This window comes from Nilaparvata lugens, chromosome 11, assembly GCF_014356525.2.
Source record: "Nilaparvata lugens isolate BPH chromosome 11, ASM1435652v1, whole genome shotgun sequence".
NCBI classification, from domain to species: Eukaryota; Metazoa; Arthropoda; class Insecta; order Hemiptera; family Delphacidae; genus Nilaparvata; species Nilaparvata lugens.
Window position 1 is genome coordinate 26,128,174 of NC_052514.1, and position 15,786 is coordinate 26,143,959.

The 15,786-nt window shown below is 32.4% G+C and overlaps 1 protein-coding gene across 4 annotated transcripts in view; it reads right to left on the reverse strand.

The window, feature by feature from the left end:
- LOC111046389 (PR domain zinc finger protein 1) overlaps nucleotides 1–15,786 on the reverse strand; it is a 103,362-nt gene that overhangs the window by 45,128 nt on the left and 42,448 nt on the right. For 3 of the 4 annotated variants that reach the window (XM_039437999.1, XM_022331922.2, XM_039437997.1), the window contains exon 2: nucleotides 2,571–2,730. In XM_039437999.1, coding sequence (XP_039293933.1) covers nucleotides 2,571–2,579 — 9 coding nt within the window. In that variant the 5' untranslated portion in view covers nucleotides 2,580–2,730. Of the gene's footprint in view, nucleotides 1–2,570; nucleotides 2,731–7,067; nucleotides 8,989–15,786 lie in introns of those variants that run through there. The other variant, XM_039437998.1, reaches the window with a different exon arrangement.

Below are 15,786 nucleotides of genomic sequence, written 5' to 3' on the forward strand. Positions count from 1 at the left end.
AATGTGGAATTTATCATTACGGTTGTGATTTTCTTAATTCAAAATTTTTCATCGTATTATAGTCCATTCTGTAATAAATTTGCATATATTTCCCAGAGCTCATATATAACATGAGGTTACTTGTTATATTATACTATTGATACTATCAAGATCCAATAGAAAAATAGAAACATTTAGGAGTGTCACGATAGAATGAATATTGAATATAGAAATATAAGGTCCTGATCTCCGAGAGATTCCTCCAATATTCTTCTCTCAACAATTACACATGATAATAATGAAGCATCACATACAGTATATTTTCATTTCTCCAAGATATTGAAGGCATTTTAGTGTGGAAATTACAGGTCTACCTCATCGTAAACTTCACGTCATTCGTAAACTTTATGTCAAGTCACTCGTAGATAGATGAATTTTTCAATTATCTTTCTATCTTGATCATGAAATCTTCAATCGGATTTCTCGGTAAATCACAAATTAACAACTGAGAATATTATATCTTCCGGGAATTTTTTCTTCAAAGATATTGTAAGTATTCAGTTCCAGGAAGCACAAATCCCTAGCTCCATGAATTCCATATCCTTGTTAATCACGTATTTCAAACAAGTTCTTATTTGATCCTCCTGCAGGAGTCTGTTCTTGTTAGTTAACGAAACTTCTATAATACTCCTTCTGAGAATAGCAGAATCGTTTCTCGTGGAACGAGTACTTCATCAAGAAATTCTCTACCTCATAATGCTGGAGTTCGACAATATTTGTTAATCTTGTTAACCTTCTAATTTCACACCTCACAACTTCAATTTGAGAACAGGAAAAGAGTTATACGACAGTGTAATAAATAATATGGAATATCCTACCTCAGTTTTCCTTCAAAGCATCGAAATAATATTCTTCTGTATTATTAGTACTTGTGATTGTTGATTTCAAGTAAAGTTTCTATCTATGGAATATTAATTAATTTTATTGGTGTTTGTTTTGGAAAAAAATAACGAATTCTCATTTTTGTTCCAGAATCAATAAGAGTGGATATCCTCCTTTTAAATCCTACCAACCTCCTCAATCTCCCAGTTTCTCTGCCTCTGCCTTTTCGCATCATCGTCACACCCTCTCCTACTCTTTCTCACTCGCTCTCTCTCTCTCTCCAATAAGAGCCTCCCATCCTGGAGCTGTTGAACTGTGTGATCAAACCTCAATTCAATTAAAGTAGTGGTAATGTGAGTCGAATCTCCCATCTTGCGTTGAACAAAGACTAGGGACTTCCCTGCTGGGACCACATACTAGGTAGGATCCATTCATTCGAACAATTGAATCAATCCGGTCATCAATTATTAGACTTGCGATTGAATACTTGCAAAGTGTAGATATTGGTTTTGAATAACTTTGCGTGAGATGTTCAGTTTCTAATGTATCGAAGCAATTTGTAACACATTTCAACAGAATTTCATTGGGAAAAGTTGCTTTGTTAATAGTGAATCAGTTATTCTAGTGTATTCATCAAAATTAAACTTTGTAACAAAAATCTTATAGACATTAATCTAGAACATCAAAGAACAATACATGGAACTACTGAAGATTGAATAGATCACTTGATCTGGTGGTAGTGATGATGATGAGTTGAATATGGAATCTAAAATAGCTATAATCAATGAGTATATTGTTGTATTCAACAGCATCACTGGTTTAAAGTCTGTTTACTTCAAAGTTTTCCAAAAAATCCTCACTTGAGGAAAAATACAGATCAAGTTTCAATATATACAAATCCTCTCTAGCTGACAATCACATAATTTTTCTATCCATTTCCTCAAGCTTTTCCAGACTCTTCACATATTTCCTGGTCTTGAATACGAATCTATTTTCCGAACCAAGGAACAGCAGTTCACCCTGAAATTGATAGGCGTACCACCAGCAGCACACGGGAGAATAGTTTTGTTGCATGCAATGTTTTTCTAAAAATAGTTGCTCTGCCATTTTATTTATTCTGGCAGCTTTGACAAACCAAAAGTGATATATCATCAGGTTTTATTGGGTTTGAATCAAGAGTAGTTTGTATCCTCTCAAGTTTTTTCCCATCGATGAAATATTCATAGAAGTAGATTCAGATACTTTAGACTTCTTGTCGATTGTTACGTATAAAATGTGGATATGATTAGTTTGCTATCAGATATGCATGTATATTGTAGAAAATCTAAGAATTTTTTAATCGAATCAAGAATCAATCAATTTCAAAAATTAAATTACAATCGGATATAGTGATTGTTTCAATTTCTTTTTGTTCTGGAAAGGGATATTGTTGAACTTGAAGGGATAAATCTTTGGTATTTTTATCTGAAGATTTCAGTTAATTTTTAATGTCGTGTCAGAGTCATGTTGAAGCTTAGTCTAAAGAATCAATAAGTTTTAATTAAGTAACTCAAATTCAATTCTATTATTTCAGCCATGGTCGCCCATAACACTTGTAATATTCTAAATTAAATAGTCTATCTATCTATCTATTAATGGTATAATAGAATAGACTATGATAATGATCGTTCAAGAAGAAAACGTGATTGAAAAAGTGAAGAAGAACTTACCTGTCTCATTTTGAATGCAGCTCTTCTTTAACTAACGGTGGAAAGATTTTGCCATTTCCTTAGTGGTCTGGTAGCCAGATGTTTAGCAGGGATCGGATCTGTATGCTGTCAGATCTCTACACTTTCCCACAGGGGAAGATCAGCCTTATGTTGTTTCAGTCTGAAAATGGGAAATTTATTGCAATTAGATTTGTGCGCGTGGAAATTCGAGTTTGTGATTAGGGCTGAGTGAAATTGCGAATGAAATGAAATGGAATATTGAAGAGAGAAAATAATGGTCCAAAACCTTATGAAAAAATGTAAAACTAAATTGGAATTTGGATACGAAATAATGATAAAAATTTGTCACATTTGATGAAAGTATGGAATATATGCTGGAAAATGTCAAATTAAAGCATGGATAGATCATTTTGTGCTATGAGAAGATTGAAAATATGAATCAGTATGAAAAATATTAGATAATCACAAATTGGGAACAAAATTGAAGAATAAATCAGTGTATGGTGAAAAAAGAGAAATAAAGGGTTGAAATTCAAAGAAATCTGGAAATAGATTTCATAAATTTTATACTAAATGGGTTATAGAATCTTTAAAACTGTTTTCATGAATATGAGAAGTTGAGATTGTATAATGTAGAAAATATGTTCAAGGAAGAGTCAAATTTGTAAGAATAAGAGTTAGCGTTGTGTTTTTTGTAATAAAGAATAAATAATCTATAGGCCTATAGACTGAATGATAGAAAATTCTACACTTTTATTTTTCTAGGGGTAGCTAGGGGTTCAGTAACATACCAGTGAATGCCAATCAACTAGCGAAGTATGCAAGGAATGAATCAGATTTCTGGACATGCAAGCATTCACCTATCTAAACTACTGGAAGGACTGGATGAAAATATAATATACAATATATTATATTCTCTAGGAGAAATGATTAATCGAAGTTAGTCATATGTTTTGAGAAAAAATATGAAATAACAAACTCAATTAACAATACTGTGCCAGCAGTTCCAAATGAAGACACAATGTGTCATGCAGTTTACAATCTTTGTACATTATTTCATTAAGTTAGTTTTTTGCAGTCCTACCGACTGCGCCATGTTAAGTTATTGAAAAATTAACTCAATAAAATAATGTACAAAGATTGTAAACTTCACGTGTCTTTATACAAAACTGAAACACTATTGTAAATTGAGTTTGTTATTCAATTTTTTTTCAAGACTATGTTTTAGTAACATATGACCAACTCCTATTAATAAAGAATAATGACTATTTATTTCAATAGTTTATTGAACTTATTGTTCTATTCTAGTTCTCATGGAATTATTAAAAATTTTGTGAAGATTATTGAGGATACAATAAATTATTTGAGCCAAGATTATTTGTTAAATTATTGGTGATAGTTAATGTGAGTTGTGTAGTGAAACTGTCTGAACCTTTGAAAATTCTTCAATAAATATTGATTTTTCTCACAAATCTGTTTTCCCGATTGGACTCCTGAGTCAAACTCTGTTACATCATCAATCGATGAGAGTTTCAAAATTAATAGAAACTTAATTTTATAATGAACGAAGGCCATCAGCAATCAGTTCCTTGGCAAGCATTATCAGGATGCCTTGGCTTCATACCAAGCCACTTGACCGCACCGCACCAGTAAGGTCTCTAAATGCTAGCACAAGTATTCACGGTCGAAAAATAAATAACCGCACCTCTCTCATATTGTGCGTTGGGAAAGGATTATTATTCTATTCTAAACAAAAGCGTTATTATTCTGGTAAACAACAATAATATTACAAATTGATTTAATAGCTCAAATATTATTAGTTGAGTAGGCTATGTGTAAATTTCCATTTTGTTTGTTGACAAAGGATTGTTACAATACTGAACAAGAGCTGATGATTATTTATTTCTGATTATATTATTTTGATGATAATTATGTACTGTACAGTCGATTATAATGTTGGACAGAATACATTTGAAAGAAGGATTTGAAGATGAGAATTTTTCACGAGAACAGTTGATGTGTTGGTAGAATCGAGGGATTAGATAAGAGATTAGATAAGGGATTAAATAATTAAATTTTTTAATTGCAGTGAAGTAAATTATTGCATGGAGTTTGATCGTACAAATTCGAATATTCAATTATTGAGTTGAGGGAACTTTGAACAATTCCATCACAAATATCTGTGTTGGAAGTTGGAAATAATTTTTGATTTCAACCAGGGAAATTCTGATAAAGTGATCAGTTTTTTAATAATTGGACAACAAAATCATTATTCCTGTTATTGGATCACTCTCAAAAAGTTCCAATGAACTTGTCTAATTTGCAGAAATTGAATAAAGCTCCATTACATTTTGTTGGGATGCTTTTCCTTTTTGCGAAGTATCACAATGGCGGAAGGCTAACTTACAAGTTTGTTAACTGATACTTTTCATTTCGAGCAGGAAAAATGATAGCATTTTTTAGATAGCGAGCAGTCAAAGACGTCCATTCAGTCTGATGGAGCGAGCTGATTTCTTTCTTAGAAATCTGCTATCGGAAGGGTATTTTAAACGAAATACAAGACCTTTTAATTACCTTAACAAGGTTTCAACTTGATATTCATTTTCTTTGAAGGAATGAATCCAAAGTTGATTGGAGTTCTGAAATGTGTAGCTATGAGGAAACTCATAAACATTTTTACTTAGGGAAAACAAATTAGAATAATAAGAATTGATTGAATACTTGGAAAGGTGATCATTGTTATCTGAGTGATTATTAACATACGGTAACTGAACCGTTCATTTTATTTCGCAGAGAAATGATTTCAGCTCATAAGAGGAATATGTTTTTTTTTAATATTTCTATTCACTATAACTTTACACTTCTAATTTTAAGTATTTTTGATGAACATGCTTATTGACTAGATTATCAGCTCGATCCTTGAGGTACTAGTCGATTGAGGAAGCTTGTAAAACATTTCAAGATCACCGAAAATAAATTTCTCCAATACTTATTATTGATTTAATACTTTCAAGTTTTCCAACACACCCAACGATCTCCTTCAAATCGAAATTTCCATGGTCACAACGGGTTAATCAATTGATTTTTTCCAATAGCAAATGTTTTTCTCTAATCATCCATTCATGATTGTGTTTGTGCTATAAGTCTCTCATTCAGAATTGCTGGAGGTCTGTCATAGACGATAAAAAGTTCTTCATCAAAAGGGATTTTGTCTATCAAGAAACATTCTCTAGATCAAACATTCAAGCTGACCACAGACTTGTTAAGAGTAGAAAATTGAAGATATAACTGGCATTTAGAACTTATTCTGAATAAATTGAAAATGAAATTTATTCGCAACACTGAATGTATTTATCGAATTTAGATAAATCTCCAGCAATTGAAATAGATGCTGTAGTACTGAGCATGCGTTTTTTATCATAATCACACAATTTAAAAGAGTATTATTATGTAGCTTGCAGATGAGTAAAACGGTTATCATTGTATAGCACAATACATAGCCTCTAATTTTCAGTTTCATTCATCTAGATTCGCCCAGTACTTTTAATGCATTCAGCAAAACTACCGTAGACTTAACATGCTTTTTTCTCTCTGTCGATTTTAGTTTATTTTGTTTTTCTACCTACAACACACACACCTCTGTTAATCCAATTTTCACGAGTAATAATTCAACAACTCGAACGATAGCACGATAAAGCAAAGCGATTTCAACCAACAGCAGTTTCTACCAATGGATTAAACGGGGCAAGGGTATTTTTCCCGTTCGTAATTATTCGTCTATGGCAATGCATCTGAAGCTGTGAATGCACTTTTCAAATTTGGTGCCAAAATATGAATCCTTATTTGATTTTGTTCCTTTTTCTAACTGTAAACATGCAGGAATAATCAAATATCGACTCCTGTGTTGCTTTTATTTTCGGTGATCTATAAATTCGCGAACAATTTTCATCCTCAGTTCCTAGTATACAAGATTTTCAACTTCTTCAATTCTATTGATGAAGATTTCAATAGTGAAGGAATCATTAGTGTTAGGTTACATCATAACATTGAGAGCAACAAATTAATGTTTGAAGTACAAACTCTAAAATGTATGGATAATTGACACAAAAAAGGTAAAGTCTACTAAAAGGAAGTGTCTACTTTTGAAGAAAAGAAAATCTATATCTTGCAGAGGTTCTACCAGAGAAAATAATATTGAAAATAATTCATTTCTGATCGATAATATTGTACAATTTAATACTCATTTGATGTCAAATCAACTGGATAGGACGAATAAGTCCTTGAATTGCTTCCTATGAGGAGCAATACACAACAAAATCATTCATCTTCTACTAATTTATCAAAGCAGAGTACATTATCATGAAATCATAGCAGATGCAGACATGCAAGTTCATATTTGAAAATGATTAGCCTGTAATCCTAGCTCAATGCAGTTGATTCAAATAGATAAGCAAATAGAAGCAACTGAAGCAGATCCATTTAAGAAATAGGAAGCACCTTTTGAAAAATAAGTTATCACGCCCCAATAGAAACAAAGTGATTGTCAATAGTCGCATCACATGCATTCGTATATTCCAATTTGTATTTGTATTCTTCATTGATGCACCCTGCACTGGAATATTTGGTGCGTCTCGATTCAAATTTTCCATGTTCAAGCGAATTTCTAAACGACGTTTATCTATGTTTGGAAGTATAGGAATAAAGATTGTAGCTTGTTTGTTACCAAGTTTATTTCCAATTATGAAGTTAAGAATAAGGTACTTTGAAAAGTGAGTATGAGTTTTCCATAGATACATTCTGTTTCATACCTGGATGAGTAAATACATCTTGGAATCCACATTTTCAACCTCTTCTTTCAACTTATTCAGTCTCATTCATGAAGCTACGGTGTTAATACCTATGTTTTCTCACTTATCTCAAACTATATTACTTTACATTACTCTCGAATATTTACTCTTATTTTTATTTGCAGTTCACATTGAGTACTCCCAACTCTTTCGCCCCTCACTATCAGCTTTTCCTATTTTTATATTTATTTGTTTCTTCTAGTAGTCAGCTACTGAACTGTATAAATAGAAAAGAAAGACGGAAAATAAAGACGGGCTATCGGTGCAACGGAGAAAAAGGTCACAGTTGAATTAAGTAAGTTTACTCATAATAAAACTGAAGAAGACAGCAATAAATGGCGGTAGTAAAAAGGGGATAAAAGAGAGGGAGTAAGTGAAAGAGAAGAAAAGAAGAGGATTGGTGTATCTGTAGAGGAGAGAGTAATAATGGATAGGAGAGTTAGTGAGAGGGAGTAATGGTGAAACAGTAGAATTGAGGGTGGGAGGGGATATATTTGAGGAGAGAATTGAAGTGGAGAGGAGAAAAAGGTACAAGCTGTGAAGTACTGATAGGTGAAGAAAAATGAGAGTGATGGAGATTGGATCTGAGGAAGAGGGATATGTTGGAGGAGTAGAAAAGATAATTTTTTGAAAGTGGTAGAGAACGCTCAAAAAAGATAGACATAGTTATTAGAATGCATAGAAAATAGAAGTAAATATTTTTAAGAGAGGGGGATAGAACACTGAGAGAGGGAGCGTGACGGGGGAGATGGAAGGAGGGAAAAAGAGAGAAATATATGAGAGAAAGCCAACCAGGAGTTTTAGGGGTATAAAAGGGAATGAGGCTAGAAATAAACAAGTTTTAATGTGTTTTCCGGACTCGTAGAGCTGGTAGATCAGATTGGCTCATCCACTATAAACCTTTCAAAGAAACTGCTTCAATCTATGAAACCAATAAAGAAATAAAATTGACGTGCATGTGTGTGAGTGTTTGAGTAGTAGTTTTTACTATCTTGAACGATAGTTTCGCTGTTCTGAGCCCTCGGCAGCCATTCAAAACTATCTCCACCCTTTCACCCTGTGTATGATAGTTTTCCAACCCGGCTTTCTCTCGGTTTCTATTCGGAAAAGTGTAATTTGGCGCTGGAAGGACGATCATAAACAAAATGGCTGACTTCCTTTTGCCGTTAAGACATTTTCAAAATTCGCCCCCGAACTGGGATCGTAAAGTGTTGGCGTTAAAAAGAGCAGAGCTGGTTCCTTGATTACAGGCGACTCAGCAACTTTTGAGCGAATAAAAGTAAATTTATTTTTAGTTTTTCCTCAGAGACAAAGATTTCAGAGATGGACCGTGCGTGCTATGAACTTTCGCTACATCAAATGTTGCCAGAGAAAACTTTGGTGTAGATTATCATAGTACCTTATTATTATTGGATAATCCGAAACAAAATTAAAAATATTATTTCCACCCTAAAAATAAGATACTGTCAGAAACTGCGACTACTACAGATATATGAGATTCGTATTTATCAACGATTCTCAAGAACGTTCTAAGTCAAGTACGATTAGATTACCTGACAAGAAAATCTATGAGATTCAATCGAAACGATTTTAGTTTCAGGATGACTACAAGAATTGATAAAGATTATACATGACAGTATATGTATTAGTAAATGCTCAACTATTGCTGGCATGCACACGTTTGAATTAAATCAATATTATTATTCCTCTGTTAGATAATATATACTATAAAAATTATAATAAGAATAGTAATGCCTACTGATAATAATCTAATATCTGTTCATTCCAGCTCGATAATATCCCAAAATATTTTGTCACATGGATAAAAGAATGTATCATAGAAATGATCTTCAGTTACGAGAATATGAAATTGATATTTTCTGAAACTTTATGATATAGTAATGAATAGAATTGGATTTTGATACAGACTACTCCAGACATGAAAAAACTACCAAAGTTCTAACATAATACAGAATGCTTGATATATAAAAACTAGAACATAACAGTATGATAAGTTTCATATCTTATGAGGAAGATCATGAGATACAATTCATTACCAGAATACATAATCGAATCTCTTAAAAATATAGTATATATAATAATAGTGAATAAATAGCATTGCATATGCTTCAAATAATGTTCATACAGAAATTCATAAGATAGAAGCGTGGATTTGAGTTTATGATTGAAAAATACTTTAAAATAGATAAAAAGAGTGATTCTATTCTTGTGATTCCTTAGAGAGAAGCAAGCAATGAATTAGGAAATCCTGAATGAAAATTTTGTTCCGCAGATGTAAAATCAGTGGACTCACTTATTCTGCTGCTGTAGGGTATTGAATTTTCACCTGTTCTGGTAGATTTTAAAATGAATCCTTTCTCCTGAAAGTCATGCAGATATTCCTAGAGAGCTCCAGTGATCAAAGCAAATAATATGTAGATGGAGTGATTTTTGATGCGTGTTTTTCAAATCGAATTTTGTTTATTGCTGGTGTTGATGTTGATGAATTTGTAAGCGGTTGTTCGTTGTTTTTCTGTCCTCTAAGTTGTGCTTCATCTACGTTGTTCATTCAGCTCATCTAACATTAGCTTTGTAACCATTTACTAATTAAATGGTTCAATTGCGACAAAAAAGAAAGCAATCTAATCATAATGGGTAGTGAGTACCTCGAAGGTCAAGTACCTTGCTGAAAACGCCAATCTTAATCACCTTTCAATTGATGAAGTTCAATACTTTGTTGACAAACCTGAACAATCAAAATATCCATTATACTCGGATAAGGGTTGCTTAAAAATGTTGAATGAGTGATCTTCACTTTCCTGACTTTGTTGACGTTATTCCTGCTGATTGTGACTTTTCTCTTTCAGTCTTGATTATCTCCCTGAGCAATCTCCAAATTATATAATGGAAATTCCTTGTTTGAATAGGAGTTGTAATTTCTAATAATATTTCTTTCAAAAGTGATTATATTTTTTCAATTGAAATTCTGGTTTTGTTTCATTATTTTTCAAGCAAATTATTATTCAAACGATTTTAAATATGATATCGAACGATAGTCAATATTTCTAAGGACATTCTTTGAAAAATCTTTTCCAATTGAAATGAGAACAATGATCCTCAAAATTCAAAAATTCAAATTCTACAAGTATCGATTTTTATGTAAGTTAACGATAATGAGAGAGTTTAGTTGAAAAAACTTAATCTAAAGTAAATTCAAAATTTCAAATCAATTATCTCTAAGCTCATATTCATTAAAACCAAACATCTCTCTTAAAATTGAAGATTTGGTTATTTACTGATCATGTGAATAAAAGAAGTCTGCTGCAAATGATTTTAGTATTTAAGTCCGGAAGCGCCTTCTTGTGATTTCTTCATTCTACAGTAGGTGCGTCAAGTCATTCTTCTCTTGAATCCTTCAAATTTAAAATATTCCAGTTGACGTATTGAGATTTTGCTTGGTGCAGTAGCTTTTCTATAGATAAATATGATTCTCATGATAATCTCTCATATCAAGTGAATCGTTTAAAATAATTATTCAAAAAACATATCAAGAAGTAGAATAATTGATTATTCGATTTTCAATTTCAAAAAACATTTCATCACGTTACTACTGTATTAACATATTTACTACTGTATTAACATAAACTTTTCCATTCGAATTTAATAGAATTGAAGAGAATGAAAATATGCTCTTGAAAAAAGTACAGAATACGAAAACAAATTTTTAAATTGTAATACTTGAACGCAAGAGAGTAATTGATTTTAAAAACTTCAATAATACGGTACAGTATAAAATTATTGATAAATTTTAAATATTGAATGCAAGATAAATCTTCCAAAAAAGATACAGAGTACAATATGAAATAATATTTTTATGATTTTTCCCAATAATTTTCTCAAATGTTAATTGTATATTATTTTTATATTCAGTTACTTTCAACTAAAACAGGCTGCAACAATAAAATGACTCTCGATTAGTTTCCAATTCTGATATTTCCTTTGCATGTGAAAACAAAGTAGCATTCCGTTTCTTCCCCTACTATTGACATGGCGATCTTCTTCCTAACTTCTTTGTCCAATTCCAATATTATCTTCTTCCTTCAGATTCCTCTTCATGTATGACGATTGTTTCGAGTACGATAATCTATTATTCCTGTCCAGTATTTTATTCATTCAAGTCGCTGCATCAATTCGTAGTTCAAAGCATACTAGACGTAGTCGGACATTTAATATGCGGTAAATTTTATGGTTGCTATCCAATTCCATGGAGAATCCTCCAAATGCTTTACAACCTTGGATAGATATTTAATATGAAGGTAGCGTAGTATGTTGCTAGGATTTGTTTCACTGTATTTTAATAGCAGGAAACCAATGACATGGAAGATTCTCCTCTTGATCCGTGACCATTTTGTCAGTTTGTTTGTAGTCTTATTGTCGGTGGCGGGTGTCATAAACTTCTGAAAATGGGCGATAAATCAGGTGAGATGTGGAAATTGTCGAGACAAACTGGACAGTGTCGTTGTGCTGGAAGCAGTTTGTTGGCTTGATAGAAGTCTTGAGTCGTATTTGTCACTTTTGAGCAATTTGTTACTCTTCCGTGGTTAGTCGTATTGTGTTGCTGCTAGTGATATCTTGCAGGACAACCAGTTGCTTTTTCATGATATTGTTGATTTGAAACTTCCCAGCTTAAATTGTTGTGTTAACCAATGAATAATAAATCGTTATGAAACTGAAGTTATTTGTTAATTCTTCTATTCATTACAACAGTAATATCAATCAGTTGCTTTACCTATCAATCAACTTTATTTCCATTTGATATTTTGCAACGTGTTGTACATGCCATCTAGAGCTTCATATAAGCAAAATTATGATTAAGGACTACTACATTTATTTATAACTTCATTGTATTTCATCTACATGATTTGTAATTTGATAACAAGTGAATTGAATTTGGATTTGTTGGAAACCTTATATATGCTACTCGAGAAATCAAATTTCCAATGTGAGATATTATCAGTAAACCAGAATTGTCAGACATGTTCTTTTGGAAAAAATATTGTTCTTACACTGAGCAAATGTGTTACAGTGTTATTGAAGAATTATCAATTAATTTAGAATTTTCTGATGAGATTAAGTTGATAAGTTGATTTGAGCTGTATGATAACTATATGAGCTCATTACAGTTATTTTGTGTAATGATGGAAATTATCTACTTAAATTTCATATGATACGATGATAGTTTTTCTCGAAAATCATCCGGAAATTTCCAAAATATCATCCCATTCAATATGAGAGCTCATAACTCCTTGAATTCATTATTTGATAATTAGATGAAATCTTGTATGAATATTTATCAGTAATATTTGAATAGTCTACTCATTATTACTTTTCATAGACTTGAAAACCAACAGAACTGTGAGTTCTCTGGAGAAAACCGTGTCATTCTATAATAGTTTTCAGTCATGCAATAATAGTTTGCGTCCTCGAAAATTTCGATGTTAGTTGTTGCCAGTTAATTACTGAATTATATGTAGAACCTTCAGAAGAATTTTAGATTCAAGTAGTAGATTATGACGACATCTTCACTCACATTCATCACTCCGTACGAAAATGAGGAGCGAAGAACTTGAAAGGTTCGTGAGTGAAGTGAAAGGAAATGAGGAAAAAGTTGGAAAATAAGAATGAGAGAAGTGGGAAAGGAGCGGATAATTGTCAGCTATTGTTTTCTGAATCGATATAAAAGGCACTTAGTGCAGAATACGGAACTAATTTGAGACGAGAGACGAGTACCTATGGAATACAGTAATGGGGACACAAAATATCTCCCTGTGTGCACTCTACAAATTGCGTGTTTTCCATTTGAAAGTCTGAATTTCCAGCACCAACGGCGTCAAAATATCACAAAAGAGATATACGCAGCTTTGAAAGAAACCCAATTTGATATTCCTGTCTGAAAATTTTCGCGGAAAGGAAAAAATGTATCATATTTTCAAAGATTTCCACAAGAATGCCTGGTCTCAGAGGAAATGGGACATCCTCATGCTTTGGAAATACCTTGATGTTCTAATAAAGTTGGGAGTTGTTTGCTATGCTGATGATTTTGAATCTTTTTGAAAGGAACGAATATAATCTGTTTTATTTTTGTAAGCCCAATGAGGAAATATGTATAATCTGGAAGAAGAGTGCAGTTAATAGCTCAATTTTCCATTTCCAAGCACCTAATTGGCCTATTCTAACATTCTTGTCACTAGAAGATGCCATTTCCTGACTTTTCATGACGAGTAATTTCTATTAAAAAAATTCTAAAAAATGAAGGTACTCTTAATCAATGAGGAAGTAGGATGTAAAATTCAGTGCGCCATAATATTATAATTATTCAATAGAATATGAAATGAGGTATAGAACTTGAGAAATATAGCTCTTAGAAAACTGTATTCAACAAGAATTAAACTTTCAGCCTATTATATTTTTAAATAATATCACAAGAAAAGCTAACAAAATCTGAGACATGATTATCAATCATTATCAAGAAAACTAGAATTTGTTCAAGAATTTTCACTTTTGATATTACTTTCCTAGCACCAGATTGTCTAAAAGTGAAGGTATAATCTCATTTTTTCCGTTAGCATGAGAAACATCTCAATCTACAACATTGTAGATGTTGATCTCACTCTTGATAAATATTTTTCACCATCAGGATAGTTGGGTTTTGGTGAACGGTAGCACTAATAGCCTACCCACAACAACAATTCACCTTTTCAAATAATGCCAACACCATAAATCACATTATCAAATGGGATTGTGAAAATTTTCCAATAAATTTTGTCTACTAGAACAAATAAAGGATGAGTAATTTTATAGATAATTGAGTGAAGCTTGTATCTATAGACAGATAAGAGTAGTAGACAACAATAATAATTACTGTTCCCAAAGCCTACAAATATACCGTTTATATACGGTGCAATTGTACAATTATATTGCCATAAAGGGAAAGGGACTAAAGCCAGAACTGTGTTTCGGAGTGATGCAGTAGGCTTGCAGTGAAATTGCATTGTATGCAGAAATAAACTGCAATTCCATTTTCACTATCAAACACACTCACACAAAGAGAGATAGACTGCTCTAGCCTTGTTTAATCACTTTACGGTCACTTGACTATAAATTTCATCTCTCTCTTTAGCTATATCAGTCACTCTGGTCCCATTCATTCACTATCCTTCTCTCTTCCCTATCTCACATCACTCTCTCTCACTCTTTTCTCTTACTCTTATCCACTCTCTCCTTCGCCCACTTATAACCTTCCGCTTTCAAGAGCTCTCATTAAATTAAATCTGTCACTCTCACAAGTACGGTTGTGCTCTTGTATACTAACTTACTGACATCTCTCTCTCTCTTTCTCTATCATTCATTAAGTACTTATTTTCTACTCTATTCTTTTTTCGGTTTCTCCCATTTTTGTACATCTGCAATTCGACATCAATGTTTCTAAACCCTGCTTAATTTCATATACAATGGAATACATTAATTTTCCACCTATTTGTGTCACATATCTTGGAGTTCTACTGTACAGTAGAACATAATACAGTATTGTTATAAATGAATATTATCCACGCGGGAAACTCGTACTACAGAGAACATTCTGTACTATCAGATTTTTTCATGTTCTTTGAGATTTGTTCGTAAGAGGGATGAGTTCCAAAATATTTGAATGTGACAATATGATGAGATTAATTTGGGTTGAATTATGAATGAAGATAAATTTCATTCTTTTGAACCGATATTGAACATTCTTGTATCGGGCTATCAATTTCGGTAATAATCCATCCACCGATCATCCTCCTACATTGATCACTATATATTTCGTTCTGCATTGAAATCAATACATGACAGTTTCCGTCTATACCCTCATGTTACTGAAAAAGTCATAATGAAATTCCATGATTTCAGATTTTTACACCTCTTATATTCAATCTTCAATTGAACATGAAGAGAAAAATCTAATCCAACCTCAAATTAATGCAAAAACAAAACTATAGTAATGCTTAACTCTTCGCAGCAACCTCTCTCTCAATAACTGATACATGACTTTATTACCCTTTTTCCTGTCCCTCGTTCAATCTCTTTCTTTCAATCTCTCACTCGCTCAAATGGATTCTAAATTTCATCACAGACCCTCACTCACTTGCAAACACTCCGCTCATTTCATCCTCTCTCTCTCTCTCTTTCAAATGCACTTCAAACAACATTTCTCTCCCACACACCTACTCTTTTTCTTTCACTCTCTCTCGCTCTAAACTGCATCCAACGATCTTAAGATATATAGGCTGAGGTAATAAAACACACTGACCTTGCATTTCGAACTAAATTTA